The sequence below is a fragment of the Drosophila nasuta genome, chromosome X (assembly GCF_023558535.2).
Source record: "Drosophila nasuta strain 15112-1781.00 chromosome X, ASM2355853v1, whole genome shotgun sequence".
Classification (NCBI taxonomy): Eukaryota; Metazoa; Arthropoda; class Insecta; order Diptera; family Drosophilidae; genus Drosophila; species Drosophila nasuta.
This window is the reverse complement of record NC_083459.1, coordinates 1,511,023-1,533,005: the sequence shown is the minus strand read 5'-3', so window position 1 is coordinate 1,533,005 and position 21,983 is coordinate 1,511,023. Positions and strand designations below refer to the sequence as shown.

At 38.5% G+C, this 21,983-nt stretch overlaps 1 protein-coding gene across 4 annotated transcripts; it reads right to left on the bottom strand.

Moving 5' to 3' along the window:
* Nucleotides 1-1,871: 1,871 nt before the first annotated feature.
* On the bottom strand, nt 1,872-21,572 carry LOC132795986 (uncharacterized protein DDB_G0283357). Of its 4 annotated transcripts, none has more exons than XM_060806976.1 (4): nt 21,432-21,572; nt 14,088-14,753; nt 4,968-5,394; nt 1,872-3,325 (listed from the first exon to the last, which is right to left on the bottom strand). In XM_060806976.1, the coding sequence occupies exons 3-4, from the start codon at nt 5,364-5,366 to the stop codon at nt 1,874-1,876; spliced, it is 1,851 nt and encodes a 616-aa protein (XP_060662959.1). In that variant the 5' UTR covers nt 5,367-5,394; nt 14,088-14,753; nt 21,432-21,572; the 3' UTR covers nt 1,872-1,873. The 4 variants fall into 4 exon arrangements, with proteins under 4 accessions (XP_060662959.1, XP_060662958.1, XP_060662960.1 ...); XM_060806975.1 differs by lacking the exon at nt 21,432-21,572 and adding an exon at nt 16,040-16,210; XM_060806977.1 differs by lacking the exon at nt 21,432-21,572 and adding an exon at nt 14,925-15,069.
* Nucleotides 21,573-21,983: the final 411 nt, after the last annotated feature.

The window sequence follows — 21,983 nt, the reverse complement described above, 5'->3', positions numbered from 1 at the left end:
TTACAAAAATTGTATAAATTGTTTTTGTATTTTTTTGTTGTTTTGTTTTGTAAATTGTGGTTACATATAGGCATTACAATTACACATATTTGTATTTGTATAATAATTTTTGTTTTATTACTAGCAGTATGCAAATGCATAACAAAATAGCATAATTTGTGAAATCCTTTCGCTTTCATTTATGCTAGACTAATGAATACAGTTATGCAACGGCGACTAGCAAGTTTCTCTTTCTTTCATTCTCTCGATCTCTTCCTATATCTCTGTACAAACTAATAAACGGGGGATAGTGGGTGCCTTTGTTTTTTTTTTTTTTTGTTTGGTTTTTCCTTTTTTTGTTATTCTGTATTTTTAAGTACATTAAAATTAGCTACAGTTCTTTGGAGGGTTTTGGGACTGGGGGCATTCCATTAAAATATATATATATATATTTCTTTTATAATTTGTGTATGTATATATATGTATATAAAAAAAAATACACAAGTTTCGCTATATGCATAACAATTTGCTTTTGCATTTCACATTTTGCATTCTTTTTTAAACAGTTTTTCTTTCGATTTTTTGTTTTTGTTTGTTTTTTTTTGTGTTTTTGTTTTTAAGGACTAGATTAGGAACCACATTTGTACAGTTTTCATATTTTGTTGTTGTTTTGTGTGTTTTTCTCATGTTTTTGTGTGTTATTGTAACTAGATGACAACTAATTAAGTAATGTTAATTAAGGTAAATATACAGTGATCAATGAAAATGGTATTTTCGTTTTTCTTCTGCATTTCATAATAGTTTTTCTTTTTTTAGGCCCTTCGTTGCATTTTCTTTTGGTTTCACAGCTTAACAAAAAATAAGTAACTTAACGTTTAAAAAAAAAGCAAAAAAAAAAAAAACAATAAATAATTGCTGGCTTTGGGGTTGGGGGGACAATAAATTAATGCTTAAAATTAAATTTTGGCAAGCATTTCTTTAGATGGCAATTAAGGTTTGGTTAGGCGCTGTTACAAAGTACAATGTAAAATATAAAATATAAAAATAAAAACAAAAAAAACGCGTCACATGCACACACACATACACACACACAAGCTTGCACACACACAGACACACAGACAGACACGCAGACGCAGTTTCGTTTTTGGCACACATAAATAAATAGCAGTAATAATAGTAATAGTAATAATAATAATAATAATAATAATAGTTGTATATATGTTAATTATGGTAGTTTTGGTTTGATGGCAAATCGAAAAACGACGACGTTTAAGGCATTGACATTGCCATACTAGACTTTGGGGTAAAGGGATTAAAATACTAGACTAGCTAATAACTCTTAAGACTATAGCTTATCCTCACTTGGCGGCGATTGCGATGGCGACGTCGACGTCGACGTCTGTTGTGTCAGCTGCAACAGCAACGCGGAGGCAGCTTCCGCCGGCAGCACTGCAACGTGTCGCTGCTTCACTCGCTTCGCTGGCGGCAACGACAACGACAGCGACTTGGGTGTCGATGTTGATGTTGGCTGTGGCGGTGGCGGTGGCGGGGAGAGACCGCCGACCACGCCCACATCCTTGACCAAGGCATCCTGTGAATCGAAATCATCGTGCAGCGTTAAATCAGTTATGTTGAGCTTCTGCTGCTGCTTCTCCTCCTCCTGCTCAGCGTCATCATCGTCATCGTCATCGTCAATGTCCACAATCGAGATGATGTCACTGTCCAAATCATCCAGCTCATCAGCATCCAGCACATTCTCCTCCTCCTCCTCCTCCTCCTCTTCTTCTTCATCAACATCCTCAACATCATCGTCATCATCAGTTTGCAGTTGGCCGGCATTGTCGTCGTCGTCGTCATCGTCGTCGTCGTCGGCGCCGCCAGCGTAAGCTGCGGACTAGCTGCTGCTCGACTGCGTTTGCAACGCATTGGCAGCGACAGCGACGGCAGCGCTGCCCGCTGCTGGCACGCCTCCGATGACACCGGTGCCCGGGAAGTGGCAAGGACACGCCGGATTTGGATAGTGACCGGACTGGGAGTCGAGCTTCTTGGTCAACGTCTCCCAATACTTGATCTGCGCATTCAGCAGCTCAATCTTCAGCTTACGCTCCTCGACGGCCAGCGTCATCATGTACTCATTGTGTTGGCCACGTGTGCCGCTGTTGCTGCCGCCGCTTGTGTTGTGGCTGCCGCTGATGTTGTTGTTGTGGTTGTTGTTGTGATTGTGATTGTTTTGGCTGCTCGTTTGCAGATTGCCGCTGCTGTTGTTGTGGTTGTTGTTGTTGTTGTTGCTGCCGCTGCTGCTGGCACTGTTGTTGTGGCTGTTGTTGCTGCCGCTGCTGATGGGGCCACAGTTGATGACACTGAGACCATTGTAGCCATTAAAGCTGCCCGCAGCCAACGTGATGCTGCCGCTGGGATGCAACTGTTGCTGCTGCTGCTGCTGCTGCAACTGTTGCTGATGCAGCTGTTGTTGCTGTTGCGATTTGTCACGACTCGTCTGATGGCCATTCAACAGCAACTGCACACCGGTTGCATTGCTGTTGCCACCGTTTGTGGCTGCCGCAGCACTTGCTGCCGCATTGTGTCCCCGCTGCAACCGCGGCAATTGCAACGTCTGCGTCTGCCGCCCGCTGCCCACGCCGCTTGTGGCCGCATTGATGGCCGCCTGCAGCGATTGCCCCGCCGGCGGATGCTGCACCGCCGACAATCCCAGGCCATTGAGCAGCAGATGCTGTTGCATCTGCTCCGCAGTCAGTTGCAAGCTGTTGCCACCTCCGGCGGCAGCAACCACATTGTTGCCATTGTTGCTATTGTTGTTGTTCTTGTTACTGCTGCTGTTGATATTGTTATTGTTGTTATTGTTGTTGTTGTTGTGGCTGCTACTGTTGCTGTTGCTGTTGCCATTGTGCAGCGTATTATTGATGCTGGCAAACGCCCCCACACGAATGTTGCCCATGCTGGTCAGCGTTATCTCAGCCTTGGGCGTCTGCCCAGCGGACATATAACTGCCCGTCGATGAGATCGACGTCTTGGTGCTGCACACCGGTGAGCTGGGTGCACGTGGCAAGGCGTCAATGTTGCTGCCACCGATGTTGTTGCCGTTGCCATTCACTTGATTGCTGGCTATCGAACCGCCGCCGCTATGCTGCTGCAAGTGGCTGCGATCTGTGGGAAAAAGCACCCCGTCCTCCTCCTCGAGGCACACTTCCGGCGCCTTGGGGCTGGGGCAGTCGTCGTCATCGTCATCGTCCATGCAGTCCATGCCGTTCTCAGTCTGCTCATTGTCGCTAATCGTCTCCGATTTGATCAGTATGACATCCGTGTCCATGCCCTCGTACAGTGGAAGCTGTTAATCAAGAAGAAAAGTTGATTAAAGAGATTGAATTAAAGTTGACTGATAAAGTCTTCATTTTAAGTTGAAGCACATTAATATTGTACTTGTCTTAAAGCTTTTCACTTAACTTTAAACTTGCAGTGAAGCTTTTTCACAAGTTTATTTTGCTAAAGCTTTCGCTTAAAGCTAAAGTACATTAATCCAATTCATTACACTATTTTGATCAATATAAACTGGTTGTGAATCAAGAAGAAAAGAAAATAAAGTCTTCATTTTAAGTTGAAGCACATTAATATTGTACTTGTCTTAAAGCTTTTCACTTAACTTTAAACTTGCAGTAAAGCTTTTTGTCAAGTTGATTTGACTAAAGCTTTCACATCAAGTTAAAGCACATTAATCTAATTCATTACACTATTTTGATCATTATAAGCTCGTTGTGAATCAAAAAGAAAAGTTGATTAAAATAAAGTCTTCATTTTAAGTTGAAGCACATTAATATTGTACTTGTCTTAAAGCTTTCACTTAGTATTTCTTAGTCTAAGTTTAATGTTAAAGTACATAAATCCAATTCATTACTCTATCTTGATAACTTCAAACTTGCAGTAAAGCTTTTTATCAAGTTTATTTGGCTAAAGCTTCCTCTTAACGTTAAAGCACATTAAAGCACATTCATTACATTGTCTTAATCACTCTAAGCTTGTTGTCAGTCAAGGAGAAAAGTTGATCAGAATAAAGCTTTACCTTAAAATGGAAGCACATTAATGTACTTCATTACATTATGATGTGAATCAAGGAGAAAAGTTTATTAGAATAAAGCTTTTGCTTAAAGTTGGAGCACATTAATCTTGTATTTGTATTAAAGTTTTTCGTTAGCTGACGTTTAATGTTAAAAAAGCAAAGAGAAAAGTTGGCGTAAAGCTTTTACACGATATTTTTTAACTCTAATGTGTTTTTTTTACTTTTCTGAAGTTTTCAATAATGTAAAGCTTTATATTTTGTAAAATTACATTTTATATTTTATTAATCTTCCTTCGAATGTGCTTTATTCCCGTATAAGCTTAAAATAATATAAAGTTTTATATTTTTTATGGCTACATTTTTATTTTTAATGTGCTTTTAAATTCATTTAAATGCAAATATGCTTGAAAAGCAGTATAAAAAAACTTTCGCTAATATACATCTTTATATTTTGTAAAGAAACAACCTTTTATCTTAAATATGCTTTAGAATTAAATTAAATATTAATTTTTACTACAATACTTAAGCTTTTTCTAATCTAAGGTTTTCTATTGTGTGAAACTATTTTTCTCTAACAATGTGCTTTTGAATTGTTATTTTTTTTACTTTACTTTTAATTCGTAAAGACATTTTTTTTTTCAATTTAAATTTATGCTTTCGTTAATTTTAAGGTTTGAAATAACTTTACATAAATATATTTTAATTTAAATGTGCTTTCAATCGATAGCAGGAATAATTTTAATTGGTTCACAACTAAATGTAGAACTTTACGACTTTAATGTGCTTTTGCAGATTTCGCGCAGGTTTTATTTTATGCTTTAGTGTGCTTTTGGCTCTGACTCTAGCCTTAAAGTGCTTTTGCCTGCTTCACTTTTAGTTAAGTTATTGTACAAGTTGATTTTAATTTTAGACATACCTTTGAGTCCTCGTAGTCATCGGCCAAATGGCGACCATTGCCAGTCGCTTGACTGCCGGCGCCATCCGGTGACATTTGCTCGGCAATGTATTGGGCCACCGACTCCTGTTGTGAGAGTGTGTTGAGCAGATCCAAGAAGGAGCGATTGCCCTTATCCTCGCCGCACAGATCCTTCTTGAGGAGGAGCTTCATGTTCTTGTAGAGCTGTCGCAACTGTTTGGCGCTGCGCTGATGATAGACCTTGCCATTGAAGTCCTTGGCTATCTGCAGCCACACTTCGTCCTTTTTGCGATTGGATTCGGCGTCCGTGCGCTTATTCTCAATCACATCCTTGTGCTGTGCTGCATATGTGAGCACCATGTTGCGCTCCCGCTGCGTATACCGGGGAGTCTTTTCCATTTTCAACCGTTTGCAAGACGTCTTGAAGCTGCCAGAATGTGAAGAAGAAGAAGAAGAATGTGTTGAAGGAATTTTCACAAAAATTGCATATATAAGAAAGTTTCTTTTAAAAACTTTTGTTTATAATTTCATGTTTTTTTTATAGCACGTTACTTTTAAAATGTAATTATCTAGTAATAACTAGTTTAGAAATTTGTTAATTTATTTAACGTTAAACATATTTAAGACATTTCTCAGAATTATATTAAATGAATGTCAAGAACACGTTATTGCAGAGCTTTACTTATAAACAAATATATAATATAATTGATCGAATAGACGCTTCCCTAGTGCATTGAAAAGTAGGAAACTGTGAATATTAAAGATAATATTTTCTTTCCTATGCTCATAACGGACTTTCAGAATTCAGAATAGATTTGCTATTTTTGAATATTAAAGATAATATTTCCTTAAACAAATTTTTGCTTCTTATGCTCATAACAGACTTTCAGAATTCAGAAAAGATTTGAATATTTTTGTTCTGCACAATTTTTAATGCTTCTTATTCTTTTGTGAAAGTTATATGATAGTTTTAGTTTACTTTTCTCTTTTGTATTTAAAATATGTTTTTAATTGTATAATTCTACTGGTATTCCCCTCATATATGTATATTGCCCGTAAGTTTGTTGGCAATATTTGAAGAATCTGCCAAACCCTTCTTCTATTTCTTCTTCTTCGTCGTCTTATTGCCTCGCCCCAAACCCAAACCCAAACCCAAACGCAATCGCAATCAATTCACCTAGTCATTAGAAGTGCCATTCTTTAATTAATAAAACAAAACCAAAAAGCGAACAAGCAAGAGAAAAGAGTCGAAAATGAAACAAATAAAAAAAACAATTGACAAGAAACAAATAAACGTTTAACTCTTTCACACACACACACACACATGCCGATTATATTGATAACGCGATATACGCCTCTGCAGGGTCTAGAGACAATTTTACATAAAGGCACACACACACACACACACACACACACATACACGCAACGAGAGCGTGCGTCTGTGTGTGATAAGCTGGCGACGCAGCTAACGGGCAGCAGCTCGCTCCGAGCTACGTTTGTGAAACGCTTTTTTGCCTGCTTTGCGTCCCTTCCCCCCTCTCAATAAACCATCGATAAATGTTTGTATATTGCGCACTTTACTGGGCCGGTTAAAATTGTTTCGCGCTTCTCTTTTCTTATTTTTGTTTTTCTTTTTGGGTTTAGTTTTTATTGATAAGCATTGAAGCTTTTTATCGATTTGAACAGTTTGATTCCTCTTTTCATTTTGTGTGTTCAACTGGCATCGAGACTTTGAGCTTAGGTCGAAGCTTTGCTTGAGCGCAGCTTTTGAAAGCTCTGGAGCTTAAACTTACGGCAATGCGCAGCGTGTGTGAGCGTGAGAAAGGGAGAGAGAGAGTATGCCTCTATATATGTGTGTCTGTGTGTGCAGGGAGAGAGAGAGAGAGAGCACAGAATGCAGGCTGAGTCTAGAAATAATAATGTAAAGCAACTTTATATCTAATCTCAAATTGGAGATTAGCGTGCTGATACAAAAAAGAATGAAACGAAACGAAACGAAACGAAATAAAACAGACACACACGCATGGCAATGAAGTTCGCTGAAAGGAGGCGGGCCAGGGAGGGATGGGGAGAATGGACATACATGTGCATGTATTTGTGTACTCACGTTTTTAGGCCGCGCCAAAGCCGGCCAAAAAAGCGGGCAAGGAATCAACGAAACGCTCACGAAAATCAAATCGCGCGTCACCCGAGTGTGCGTGTGTGTGTGTGTGTGTGTGTGTGCGTGTGTGTTGTGGCGGTTCTTGGGTTGGCTGCTTTTAGTGGGTGCAATAACGGGACTAAAATGACGACAACAACACGAGAACAACGAAGACGACGACGTCAACGAAAGTAACGACGACGGCAACAGCGACGACAACGCGACAACTTCGCGAGCGGCGGCAACGAAGCACAAAGCTTGACTGAATTCAAGCAAATAATGGCTGGCGCTCAGAAGTACCGTTCGACAACAACAACAACAACAACAAGAGCAGCAGCAGAGGCAAGAACTACAGCAACAACAGCAGCAACGACGGGCAAACAAAAATAGGAATACCGCGCACAGGCCGACAACAACAAAAACAACAACAACAAGAGCGCAACTCAACACAGATACAACAACAACAAGAGCAAGAAGAACTGTATGTGCCGCCCCTCAACGGCCTCATGGCCCCGCATAGAACGTAACACACACACACACACATACACATACAAATGCACAGCTGGGGCTGAGACTGAATGAGTCCGTCTGTTTGCACGCTTTGCGCTCGCACACAACAGCAACTCGTGTATGTGTGTGAGTATGAGACGTAATTAAAGCTTGAAACCGAGTTTACAACAACACAACCCTGACTGCTGCGACGCGACGATGACGACGACGACGACGTCGACGACGATGTTAAGCTTGCGCGCATGTGTGAGCGAGAGAGACGCATTTGCTAGCCAATGTGCGAGAGCGAGTTAGTCAGTGCAAGCCACAGAGAGAGCGAGAGTGTGAGAGTAAGGCACAGGAGGCACACACACACACACACAGACGAACGCGCGTTTAATGAGAGCAAGTCAAAGCCGCGTGTGGGGCAAACAATGAGCGCAGTTTATAAATAAATGCATGCACACACACACACACACAGAGAACGACGAGTGCAACTCCAGTGTTAAGTTGCTTACTCTGCCTCCGCTTCCGACCGCTATCAGAGAAGTATTACGCCTACAATTTGACGTTTCAAGCGCAGCAGCAGCAACACAAAGTAAGGGTTGGCGTCGACATCGCCGTCTGCGTCGAAACCAAACGAAGCTCAAAACGAACAGCAACTGAAGACTGACGTGGGTTGCTCTCGCTGCAGCCCAAGCAACGGCAACAAAAACAATACCACAAAAAAAACAAACAAAACAGAGATGCAAAATACACACCAGCAATATGCATGGATTTGTGTGTGTGTGCAATTGAAATGCAGAAGAATATCTGATCCGAGAAAATAAGCAAGAAGCAAAGAATCCATGTAAATAAATAGCTCTTGTATTCTTTGGGTTCAAAAATATATTTGGTTTCCAAACTGCACAGGAATCTTTTTTATGTTTAAACAAATTTAGTCTAAAAACTAAATATTATTTTAAAGTTCAGTAGAAGAAGCCACAAAAATGTAATGCTAAAAAAAATAATTTAAAGATATCCATTAAGAACCCAGGGTACTAGCTAGTCTGGACATATCTAATTCACTGTTGTTATCGAACAAAGTCGTGCTATTTTTGATATTTAGAAAGATTTTTCTAGGAACCTTAATGAACGAATTTCTAATAATACTCATTATTTGTGCGCATTTTTTCCGCAAGATCAAATCTTCAAAGAAATTATAGTGACTTTCTTCTTTGAAAGATCAAGCCTCGAATTGTAGTTTTAGAGGCAAAAGCGAATTTAGTGATCCTCTAGGAACTAGTCACAAAAAAAGAGAAAACAAGAAAAAGAGCTTTTAAAATAAAACAAAGCTGGAAATTAAGAAACAAGAATTTAAAATTTCTATTTGAGTTGAGAAAACATTTATAAATCGTGAACAATTTGGAATGAAATTAATTCAATTTATGAAAAGCTGAAATTCATATTATTGAAATATTTTTCTTAGGATTGAATTCAAATTCAAAAGTAAAATTGCTATTTGAGTTGCGATAATATTTATAAATTCTGAACAATTCAGAATGTAATGAACTCAATTTATGGCGAGTTGATAAGATTATGCATAATTTAAATGCGATATTTGACGATCAATTAATTGTTGATCTCGCTTGAATTAAAATAGACAACTGAGGATCAAATTTCAGTTGATTTCCTGTCATTATTTTTGTTGTGACACATATATCGACCACTGTACTCCACTTAGTGCATGTGTGTGTGTGCGTGTTAGGGCAACAATGTGTGTGTGATCGTGTGAGTGTTGCAAAGCGTCAGCGTTGGTGTCTGGCAAACGATGTCGACTCAAGTTTTAAGATAAGATTAAAAAAAATGAAACTCAACTGAATCGCGCAGTCACACTTAAGTTGTGTGTGTGTGTGTGTGTGTGTTATCTATGAAATCCAGCCACTGATGGTCACAACAGGCAGCGGCTTTCTGCTGAGCAATGCAAACACACACACACATACAGTGTCAACTGCACTGCGAATGCGAGATACTTAAGTCTATGTACATATGTAACACAACTGCAAGCGGTGGCTCACAAAAGATACAAATGTATCTTGAACTACATATATGTATATATTTGTGTGTTTGTATATGAAGTGCATATCTCACTAAATCCCCAACTTTTTGTCGCTCTCTTTCTGTCTCTCTGTCTGTAAAGTAAGCGCTGCTTCTGAAAGCAGAAGCTTCAAAGCGACACCTGACTGGAGTTATCTCTACACACAAACACACACACACACTCTCTCTCTTTCTCTCTCTCATACTTAAGCGCTACTCCAAACAGAGCAACCCGTCCACCCAACCCAACCCAACCCAACTCAACCCAACCTAAGGCCTCTTGAACACCCTCTGCTTCACCCCTTTGGCAAGAGCATGTCGACGAAGCAACTGCACAACAGGTGGAATTATTTACTGATAAGCCGCTGATAAAAATGCGAGCCCGAGTACTGTGCGCGGGTTTTGGGGCAAAAAAAAAATAACAAAAACCAAAAAATTTGCTGCTCTGACTGTTGCCCCGCTGAACAGTCGCTTGATTCAATGCGTAAAGCGCTCACATTAGAGATGCGCGCGTGACACGACGTGACACGCATTTGAATATACAAATATATTCATATAGATATTTTAAGTTAGATACAGATATATAGAATTCGATTTAGAAAATAACAGAATTCAAAAATATACGATCCGCAATCGGATATTTTAAATCACGCAAATCTTGAAAAACTTAAAATCTCTGTAAATCAAATCATCAAAAATATGTGACTCCAAAAAAATAAATTGAAAATTAAAAAATTATTTAATTTAAACTAAAATTATATTCATATAGATATTTTAAGTTAGATACAGATATATAGAATTCGATTTAGAAAATAACAAAATTCTAAAATATACGATTCGCAATTGGATATTTTAAATCACGCAAATCTTGAAAAACTTAAAATCTCTGTAAATCAAATCATCAAAAATATGTGACTCCAAAAAACTAAATTGAAAATTAAAAAATTATTTAATTTAAACTAAAATTATATTCATTTAGATACTTTAAGTTAGATACAGATATATAGAATTCGATTTATAAAATAACAGAATTCAAAAATATACGATTCGCTATCGGATATTTCAAATCACGCAAATCTTGAAAAACTTAAAATCTCAGTAAATCAAATCATCAAAAATATGTGACTCCAAAAAACAAAATTGAAAATTAAAAAATTATTTAATTTAAACTAAAATTATATTCATATAGATATTTTAAGTTAGATACAGATATATAGAATTCGATTTAGAAAATAACAAAATTCAAAAATGTACGATTTGCAATTGAATATTTAAAATTACCCAAATTTTGATCGAAAATATGAAAGAAAAGCTTAAAATCTCAGTAAATCTAATAAAAATTATAACTTTAATATAATTGAAATACACACACAAATTTGTACAATCAAATTTTTAGTTTGTAAATTTGTAATTTAAAAAAAAGCAAGTCAATAATATATGATTCGAATAAAATATTTAAATTGCGCAAATCTTGAGGTAATATCAACGAAAAGCTTAAAACCTCAGTAAATCTAATAATAATCAAGAAACTTGGAACTTTAACATAATCAAAATTCACATTCAAATTAATAAAAGCAACATTTTAAATGGTAATAGGCTCTTACTTAAAAACAAAAAAGATAAGCGAAAATATGCGATTCGATTGAAATATTTAAGTTGCCCAAATCTTAAGCGAAAATATAAAATATTTATAAAAACCTACATGACATTTTTAGATCGTAGTAAATGTTTGATTTTGGATTTATTTTAAGAATGCACTATAATTATACCACCTATAGATTTGCCTTTTTATATAATTAGTTACATTTTACAATTACATTTTAAAATATTTAAATTATACAAAAATTGTTAAAAAAAATATATAAAATAATCCTTTTTATTATCATTGAATTTCATTTTAACTTTTCTTAAAATTGAAAACATTGAGCGAAGACAGCAACGAATAAATTGAATTTCTTTTCAAAAGTCGAAAATTTAACACAGTCTTACTAAGAAATTCATTTGTTGCAAATTCACGTTGTTTAGACATAAATTTTAGTGCAAAGCAAGGTTTTTTATTTTGATTCTCGGCAATCAATTTGTTTCGTAGTTTAATCAAATTAACCCAAATCGTTTAAACTCAGTTCGTGTCACGACTTATGCGCATCTCTAGCCACACACACACACACACACGTGTCTTATAAGTTGTGTCTGTGTGTGTGTGTATAGATTTGAAATTTTCAATTGTTCTGGGCCTGTGGGTTGAGCAAGTTTTAAGTTCTAACTGTTTGTTGGCTCTTTGATAAGACTGGCCGAAACTAGCAACTGACAGGCCTTGGTCACGGGTCTTCACCGCGGTTGTATTGGTTCGTATACGTGTGCTTAAGTGTGCGTCTGTCTGTGTCTGTGTCTTTGTGTAAGTGTATGATGAGCTGTTGAAGTGGCGAGCTGTTGAGCAGCCGATGATGATGATGAGGCCTGAACGCCACTTGGGACCACATTGCCTGGCATTTTTTGTGTACGTGAGTTTGCCTTCACTTCACAGTCTCGAGCCCCTTCTTACCCTTAGACGACTCTCGAGTTCAACCTCCAGTCTGTCCTGAGAAAGGCCGTGACTATTCAGGTCATATCCTGAGATTAGGAGCAGAGTTTATTGTGCGCTTATGCTCTCTTTTTTTTACTCTCCAATAAGCTCAATATTTGCTTTTGAGCGCTTTTCATTTTACAAATAATGATTTAATGACATTTCATGTTATACTTTTGATCGAATGTTTGCCACAAAAGGTTTTCAGCATTTGGAACTCTCCCAAGACATTTTTAAAATTCTCCAAAAAAAAACCTATAATATATATATGTGTATATATATATTACACTTGCAAAAAATTCTCAAAGAAACTTTTGCAAACTTATCAAGTTCAAATTCTAAGTCTGTTCAAAAGTCTACATACATTATCACCCCAACGTAGTTGGTTGATTAAACAAAATTTATATATTTAAAATTCAATTCTAATCAAAAGCGTAGAAGTCTCTACGCGTGGATCATTACAATGAAGAGCTTAAAAACAGTTATAATTTGACAACTCTCCAAAGCATAAAGCTTTCTTTAAGTGCCGTCTGAGAAGTCTACAATTTTAAAAAACACAAAATCTTTGTCACAGTTTTAAGCTTTCACAGAAATCTACATCTAGTTTGCTAAGTTTCTCATAGAGGGAATACAAGATATCTTTGGAAAATCTCTCCAAAGTATAAAATAGTATACAGATCTCTTCTACAAATTAAAATGTATATGTACACAAAAGCTCTGTCACAGTGTTAAGCTTTCGCAGAAATCTCTACACGTAACTTGTCAAATAATATTTCAACTATATCATTTTAGAGAGTATACAAGATATCATTGGAGAATCTCTCCAAAGTATAAAATAGAGCACAGCTCTTTTCAATCGAAAAAATGATTGGCAAAAGAGTCTACAATTTAATATTTATATCACCTAATGCTTACTTATAGAGGGCATACAAAATATGAAGTATTTAAAAGTATACAACTCTCTTCACATATGTTTCTATAGAAGAATTCATGGTCTACAATTCAATATTGATTTCTACACAAAAGCTTTGTCACAAAAAAACAAAATTCGACATCGATCTTGACAAGTATTGTTGCAATGTATAATAATATAAATGTCTCCAAAATATAGAATAGTACACAGCTCACTTAATATATAGTATATATACATATATATGTATAGCAATATACAGATTAAAGGTCTGCAATTCAATATATATTCAAATCTAAACAAAAGCTTTGTCCCAGAAATCTCTACATGAAACTTGTCAAGTATTGTTTCAATGTTTAATAGAGAAGAAATCATTGGTAAATCCCTCCAAAATATAGAATAATATACAGTTCACTTTAAATAGCAATTAAAGGTCTACAATCCAATATTAATTTCTACACAAAAGCATTGTCCCAGAAATCTCTACATGAAACTTGTCAAGTATTGTTTCAATGTATAATAGAGAAGAAATCATTGGTAAATCTCTCCAAAAAATATAATAATATACAGTTCACTTTAAATAGCAATATACAGATTAAAGGTCTACAATCCAATATTAATTTCTACACAAAAACATTGTCCCAGAAATCTCTATATGAAACTTGTCAAGTATTATTTCAATGTATAATAATATAAACTCCATAGAAGAAATCATTGGAAGATCTCTCCAAAATATAGAATACTATTTCAGATTAAAGGTCTATATTCATTTCTACACAAAAAGAAAATCTACATCGAACTTGTCACGTATTGATTCAATCTGTATAGATAATTTCAATATAATTTCAATCTGTATAGATAATTCAATATATTATTCCATAGATAAATGATTGTATTATTTTCGCAGAAATCACTGCACACAATGTTTAGTTTGCTGCTCACCTGAGTTTCTAGCCGGATGCAGTTTGAAATTGTTACCACCAATGCCGATTGCACGGTGGCGATGAGGCTGTGCTTCGCCTAGTCGATGATTATCAGCGGGTGTTTTTTTGTGTGTGGAGAGAATCTCGGCAATTGGCGGCGCCGAAACTATCTGCGATTGTCAGCGATGATTAATTTCGGGAGGGGAGGCCAACAACATTGAAGAAAGAGAGTCCGTTGCTGATCCGTTCACTTTGGGGGGCGAGGCTTTGAGGGGAAGGTCTTCAAGGGGCTGAGTCAGTCAGCGGCGATCGGTTAATTGTATTATTAATCTTAACAAAAATATTGTTGCTTCTTCTTCTTCTTCTTCTTTGTTGTTGTTGTTGTTGTTGTTGTGGCTTTGTTTTGTGTTTATTTCTTTTTGGCTGCGATTGCGCTTCACACGGCGTATGCGTAATTTTTTGTATTGACCAAGCTGCCTCGCTCTCGATCGGACTCTCTCTCTCTCTCTGTCTCTCTCTGTCTGCGTTCCTCTCTGGTTCTTTAGCAATGTTGTCTCTCGTGATTGGAGACTTTGTTGTGCGCTTCTTTGTTGCTTTGATTACGTTTATAGTTGTTGTTCTCCGCGTCGTCGTCTTCTTCTGCTTTACACTAGTTGTTGTTCTTGTTGTTGTTTCAAACCTTGGACTAAAATTAAAAATACACAGCAGTGAATTTGTTAGTATGAGAAATAACAAAAATCTACGCCAAATCGTAAACACACCAACACAAACACACCGACATATATGTATATATTATATATATAGTGAGAGAGTGAGAGAGAGAGGGAAAGAGTGGCGCGTTCTATTAGATACATACACATACAATATGGAAAATTCATGAAAATTATAAGGAAAATTGAAAGCGGTGACGTCGCTGCTGCTGCTGCTGCGTATTGAATTAAAACTGTGTGACAACAAAACTGCGAGTATTCCGAATTTTAGTGTTTTTTGTGGAAACGTGTTTAAGCCTCAGAGCTGATTGCTTAACTAGTCCAGAGTAATTGAAGATAATGCCCATAACGCGCCGTGGGCCGAGGCTTTCAAACAACTCATGCTTTGGGGGGCGTCGCGACTCGCGAGTAAAAGTTCTAATATCTAATCTGTGTGCGTATGTGTGTGTGTGTGTGTGTGTGTGTGTCCCGTCCGCCGCAGCTTTATCTTATCGCTTTAAAGGTGAGCTTGCGGCTCCATGGTTATAACTGTATTAACTGCGCGCTGCAATTTCGATTTGATACCAGCAACCTCTTCCCCCCACCACCCCTCTCCACCTTGCCCAACGCTCACTCACTCGCTGAGTCACCACGCAAAAGTATGTGATGAAAAATTGGACGCTAACCAGCAGGTGTTGAACCTGTCAATAAAGCTTTGCTCTCTCTCCCGAAACTACGACAAGAAGTCACAGGAAAGAAAAAGCTTCGCTCTCTGCAGTCGAGCTGTCTCACTCTAACGCACACAACTCCTGCTGTGAAGCTGCTGTCAAGCCGAGCTTAAAGCTGCACAGTGCACAAAACAAAATGGCGAAAGCTCTGCTGCTCTTATTGTTGTGTTTACGCATATTGCAGCTATGTATGTATGTATGTATGCATGTGATGCGTAGGCATACATATGTATGCCTATGTATGCATGTATTTTGTAGCTGACTGGCTGGCGGGGCCAATTACAAAAGACAAACAAAAACAAAAACAAAAGCATCGTGAGTCTGCAAAGCCATCAGAGCTCTTTTTTAACCTCGTCGTCGTCTGTCTCTCCTTCTCTCTCTCTCTGTCTCTGTCTCGCACTCTTCGTATTCACGGCACAAACGATATTGCGGTATGCGCTATGTGATTTTCGAAATAGACACAAACACACACACACACACACACACACATACCAGGTCTCACTCACACTCACACTTAGTAGGAAAAGCGCAAAGCGCGAACACAAGCGTTTTACCTTCTCGCTCTCGCTCTCTGTGCATGTATGTTCATATGTGTGTGTGTGTGTGTGTGTTTTATTCTGGATCCGTTTGTCGGGATTTCGTTGGCCGCGTCACAAAACGAAATACAGAGACACAGCACACAGTTTGTTTCACAGTTCGCAGTTCGCAGTCGCAGTCGCAATTGAATACTGAAAACTGAATTCAGAGAAAGCAACTCGAATTGGCCACGAGCGGCCGAGCAGCCATCGCAGCCTGTTGTTGGCCGCTGCGAGATGCGCGATGCGAGCTGAGCAACAGCAGCGCATTCTCTGTTGCAGCACCCCCCTCTCTCTCTCTCTCTCTCTGTCTCTCTCGCTCTCACTCTCCTTGATCACATCCCCCCCCCCACCCCCTCACACACCTCTCCCACAACAATGTTAAAGAAAACTTTAGTCGAGCTATTGAGGTCGGACTGATCGCCGTGAGGGGTTGGCAATTTTCCAACCAAAAGTTCAAAAGAAAATATCTCTCTTTTCCTATGTCGACGCAGAGAGTGTGTGTGAGAGAGAGAACAAGAGAGAGCGCAGCTTCATGTCCGAAAATATTGGAAAAATCGTTCATTCGGTTATTCGTTTTCCTCGTTATTCTCGTACACAATATCGTTTCGAGCCAAAAGCACAAATTAACCTAAACAACATTTCGGCCACATTCCATTGGCATTATTCAATGCTCATTACATTGAAACACAAGTTGGGGATAACTTTCGATCTATTACAATCCTTGAATTCACAAATTTTTGTCAAACTTTCAAGTCATGAACAATCTGCTTAAAAAGTAAAAGCTTCTTTGGAAAGACGTTCGTTTCCAAAAGATCCTAATTCAATTAAATCACAGCGAAATATGTTGGGCTTCTTTACATATCTTTAGTCCTTACTTAAAAACATAAAAAAGATGAACAGTTTCAATTCCAAGTCTGGTTTATTGTAGATCACTTAATAAAAACGATCATAATAATACATATACAATATATTCTTCAAAGATTACTCATAAAATTCTACAGTTGCAAAAGAAGATTGCATAGAATAGAATATATGTATGTATCGAACTCCATCAAAACGGAGTCTCTTTATAAAAAAGGATTTAAAAAAAAAATGTATGTTAAAAAACGCTCAATTTTGATTTTTTTAAGTATATTCTAAAGTTTATGATATATAGAACTTTTTAATTTTTGTATGCAAATGAAAAGAGATAGTATGGCATATATCTATGGATACTTCTCAAAACTAAAACTCTTTTAACAACAAATTTTCAAGTCTCAAAATATTACTCATAAAGATTTTATGCATTTTATTAATAGATAAACAAGATCTAAAAAAATGCATGTTAACAAAAACCCTCAAAACTTGTTTTTTTTGAAAATTCTGCATTCTATGAAATATAGAACTTTTTAAGAACTAAACGACTTGGAGTATTAAAGTTAACTAGATTGGAATATGTCTAAGAAACTTTGAAAAAACTGATACAATTTTAGAAAAATGAAAAAAGACAAAAAAAAAACAATAATTATGAAAGAGATCGCTAAAAAAAAACATTTTCTTAGAACTCTGCTTAGTTATCTAATGTAATGCGAGACTAACAATCTAAAGCGCATAAATATAAATAAAATAATTTTCAAAAAGGATTAAAAATTCAAGTTCGGTAAATTTTGTCCATAATTTAAGCGTTTTTTCAGATAAATGCAATTGAAAAGTTGCTTTATACGAACCATTAAAGAAAGGAGCAAAACTTCACAGTTAAAGCTAAAGTTGATAACTTAGGATTAACTTTGAACTAGACTAGAAATCAAAAAGAACTGATCGATGGTATATGTATGTATATGGTTAGCTCAATCGAGACGTGAGCACGCAACTGTACTTTCGCTTGGGCCAACTTGGCAACTCTTGGCAACGAGTCGCTACCGATTTTGTCGACTTTATAAATAGACTCGGATGAGACAAGACGGAGACGGAGACGGAAACGTAAACGAAGGCAAGATGAGAAGAGAGCAAAGAGGATCGCTAGCTGGGGCGTCTCTGTCTGAGATTTCAGCTATATATGTATAGTGTTTGTGTGCGTGTGTGTGTGTGTGTGTGTGAGCACATCTATAACATTAGGTTAAGCTTTCTGCTTGGGAAAAGTGTTTTTCATTTCGGTTTTCTTTGTGTGCATGTTTTTTTTCTTTTTGTTTTTGGTCTTACAAAATTTGTGAAATAATTTCCCTGCTCTGATTTTGTGTTTCTTAGTTCTGTTTTGTTTTTTTTTTTTTTCGGGGAAACTCGAAACTAATGAGGTCGTCACGTACGCTTATGGGCACGTAGGCGTTGCGTCATTTTTAAGGGGGTGGGGGGGCGACTCTCTGGATTTTGGGAATGGCTTTTCCCTCCCGCCCCCAAAAGCACCGCTGCCGTGATATCTTTCGCTCTCACTTTTTGAGTTTTTCTGCGAACATACTTTGGCATAAACAAAGCGTTTCCAATCAAAAATCCCGCGAACGTCCGAATTGCATTTTTTCTTCTTCTTGCTCTCTCTCTCTCTTGCACACTTGAGCGCGCCTCGTGAGCGAGGGGGGTGGGGAGGGGGAGGCAAAAGGCGGAGAGGTTTGCATTGTATATATATAAGAAAACTGAGTTGGTTTTTTCTGCCCCTGTTGTTGTTGTTGTTGTTAGTCTTTGCACTGCGCTCTCGCCGGGCTCTTGAAGACGAAAACCAAAAAACAACAACAACAACAACAAAAAACCGAATTCATTGCGTTGGTTTTTCTTGGCACTCGAATTGGTTCCTCGCCTAGTGCTGCGATTTGAGTTCAAATTTATTTTTGGCAGCATCTTGTGATGCTCTTCTTCTTCTTCTTCTTGTTGTTGTTGTTGTTGGCGCTGGCAACGCTTGCTACCCTCACCTCGGTCTTAGGACAAACGGGGCCACGGGGCAAGCATTACAAACTGGGAAGACGAAGAAACGGAGAGCAACGAAGAACTGGGATCAGGCCTCTCTGCGCGCCTGCGTCTGTGTATGTGTGTGTGTGTGTGTGTGTGAGTTAGTGCATGCGCCGTGTTTGATATCAGAGCTGCTCGCGTCTGTTTGTATAATCCATTTAAAGGTAATTGAACTTAACTCTACGCACTCCATTCACCTATGCAGCTCTTCCCCCTCAAACTCCCTTCACTCACTCACTCACTCTCTCTCTCTCTCTCTCTCTTTCCCTCCTAATACTGCTAATAGAGCCGAGCCCAGCGCAGAGATTGATAAACACAACGACAACGAGAAACCGAGCAAGGCAGAGAGAGAGAGAGACAGAGACAGAGAGAGTGAAAAAGAGTGCGCTGAAATGAGCGCTATAAATGGCCTAGCCAAAAATAGACCGAAAGAAGCTTTGGCTACACGGCATGGGGTGAGAGTGAGACAGTGAGAGAGCGAGCGAGATCGCAACACAAGCAAAGTGTTCTAAACTTAAAGATGACGAGCGATTTGGTTTTTAATTATAGATTGAAAATGGAATTAGACAAAAGAAATAATTCAAAAGAAGTAAAATCCAAATTCAAAACACAAATCTAAGCTCGCAAGCTTTTAGGCTCAGCTTGAAGCGGTTTTTGTAGCGAGCTTTACGGCTGCAAGTACAAAAAAGAGAGATAGAGAGAGAGAAACAGATATACATATGCACTTTGTTACAAATGTGTGCTGCAACAATTAACAAAAAAAAAAAAGCAGCTGCGAGTCCAACTCAAAATGTTTCAACTGTGTGGATATTTTTAGGCAAAAGCATCATAAAAGACGAGAAAAAAAAGCAACAACCAAAAAGTTTTCCCACTCGACGCATGGAAAACGATCAAATCTCGAGTTGCGCCATAAGGCAGCAAGGTGTGTGTGTGTGTGTGTGTGTGTGTGTGTGTGAGGGGGGAGCGCAAGAGTAGGAGAGAAGAACGGAAAGGGAGAGGGAGGAGGGAGGGATCGCTGTTTGGTTTGCGCCCCAAAAGCCAAAGTTGAAAGCTACAAAATGGGCCGCGTGCAGCGATATAAATTTAGAACAACAAACACACACACACACACACACACACACACATACAAATAAATATACATGTGTGTGTGTGTGTGCACGCATTTAGATATTTGTATAAGCCACTCACATAAAGAAGCAAGTAGCAAAACTGAAATGATACAAAAATTCCATTGCAGTAAATCGATAACAATTAATTTCAGCGTCAACTGCAAGATGATTGCAAAGCAAGGGCACACACACACACAACATTCGCACACATACACGAAACCGCGCTCTAAATACAAATACAACTACAACCACAATAAGAAGAAGAAGAACGTGGCGACATTCGTAAGCACGAATCAAGCGCAGAGCCGAAGGCAAGCGCAAGCTTTAGGCAAAGGACAAAGCTCACCAACATGCGCACGTTTTTGTGTGTGTATGTGTGTGTGTGCCAAAGCGTGTGTTGATGTCATAACTAACGGCGACGAAAACGTCGCACAAAGCGCAGCCAAGGATAATGCGCCACAGCAACAGAAGCAGAGACAGCGACAAGGCGACAAAGCGACAGCAGCAGCCATAAAGCCCAAACCACACACACACACACACACATTCAAACACTCAAACACTGAGACAGACAGACAGGCAGACACACAGCTGTGAGCCACCCATTTTGAAACACGTTTTAAGACGCATTCAGGGGGGTTGAAACTAAGTAACAACAACAACAACAATTCGAATCCGGCTCAAGGGAAGCTGCGCATTAAACTGCGAGCCGGGAGCCGAGCTGTGCTGGGGTGGAAACTACAAAACCAACTCACACACACACACACACACATACACAGTTAGCGAGAAAACAATACAAAGCAACTCCAATTGGATTTTCTACAGCCAAGCAATGCTTCAAGTTTAATTCGAGTTTACAAAACCAAAAAGATAGCAGACAACACACACACACACACAACATACAGACTTTCTCACATTTGTGGTCTCTTAAGCCTGTATGCGAAATTATTTGACAGCATATTGCAGTGATTTTGAGCTAGACTTTGTCGACTTACCACACGCATGCAAGTAATCACACACACACACACACACACAAAACTCGCGCACACACACTCAAACACACGCACTGTGTTGAATGCCTGTGAAGCACGCTGCTCGCTGTTCACTGTTATTGTTTACACTCACAATGTTTTTATTACTTCACATAACATATATTAGTTATTAACAAAATAGTCGCAAGGCTTTCTCTCTCTCTCTCTCTCTGTATGAATTTATGTGTGTCGTCACATACACTGTTAGCTAGACAAACAAATATGCCGAAAAAACAAAACCACAAAAAAATACAAAATAAAATAAAACACACACACACACACGCAAGCACGCAAAAAAAAAATAGATGAAATACGTACGTTGAAAAGGGCGGCGAGCGCGATGCACAGCGAAACAACAGAATGAAACGAACGAACGAATGAACGCACCGCGTTTAATCGCTGTCGGCAAATGGCCAGAATTTTTGTTGTTGCGCCTCAGTCGCAGTCGCAGCCGCTGCTGCTGCGCTGCTCTGCTTGCCTGGCTTGCGCTCCATTTCGATTCCTTTCTCACACACACACACACAGCCATGCGCTTGTTTGGCGCGTGAATTACATTCGAATTTTGATTTCTATTCTTTTTGCACACGCGTTAGAGCGAGATGGTTGCCATGCTATACAATAAGCACTTCATGCAATTTTTGTAGTAATTTATTTATTCCCCAACAGCAACACTACGTTGCATTGCGTTAATGCAGCAGCACTGTACTGTTATCGTTATCGATAATTTGAGCAGCGCTCAAGTGTCAAGTGTTGCCACTGCTCCTCCATGCTGTGCAACACTTCCGCTAAGCTCCCTCCGCACTAGGGGTGGCAACGCTGTTTGAAACGCCTTTTTCGAAATTCGTCAGATCAAAGCCGTGAAAGTAAACA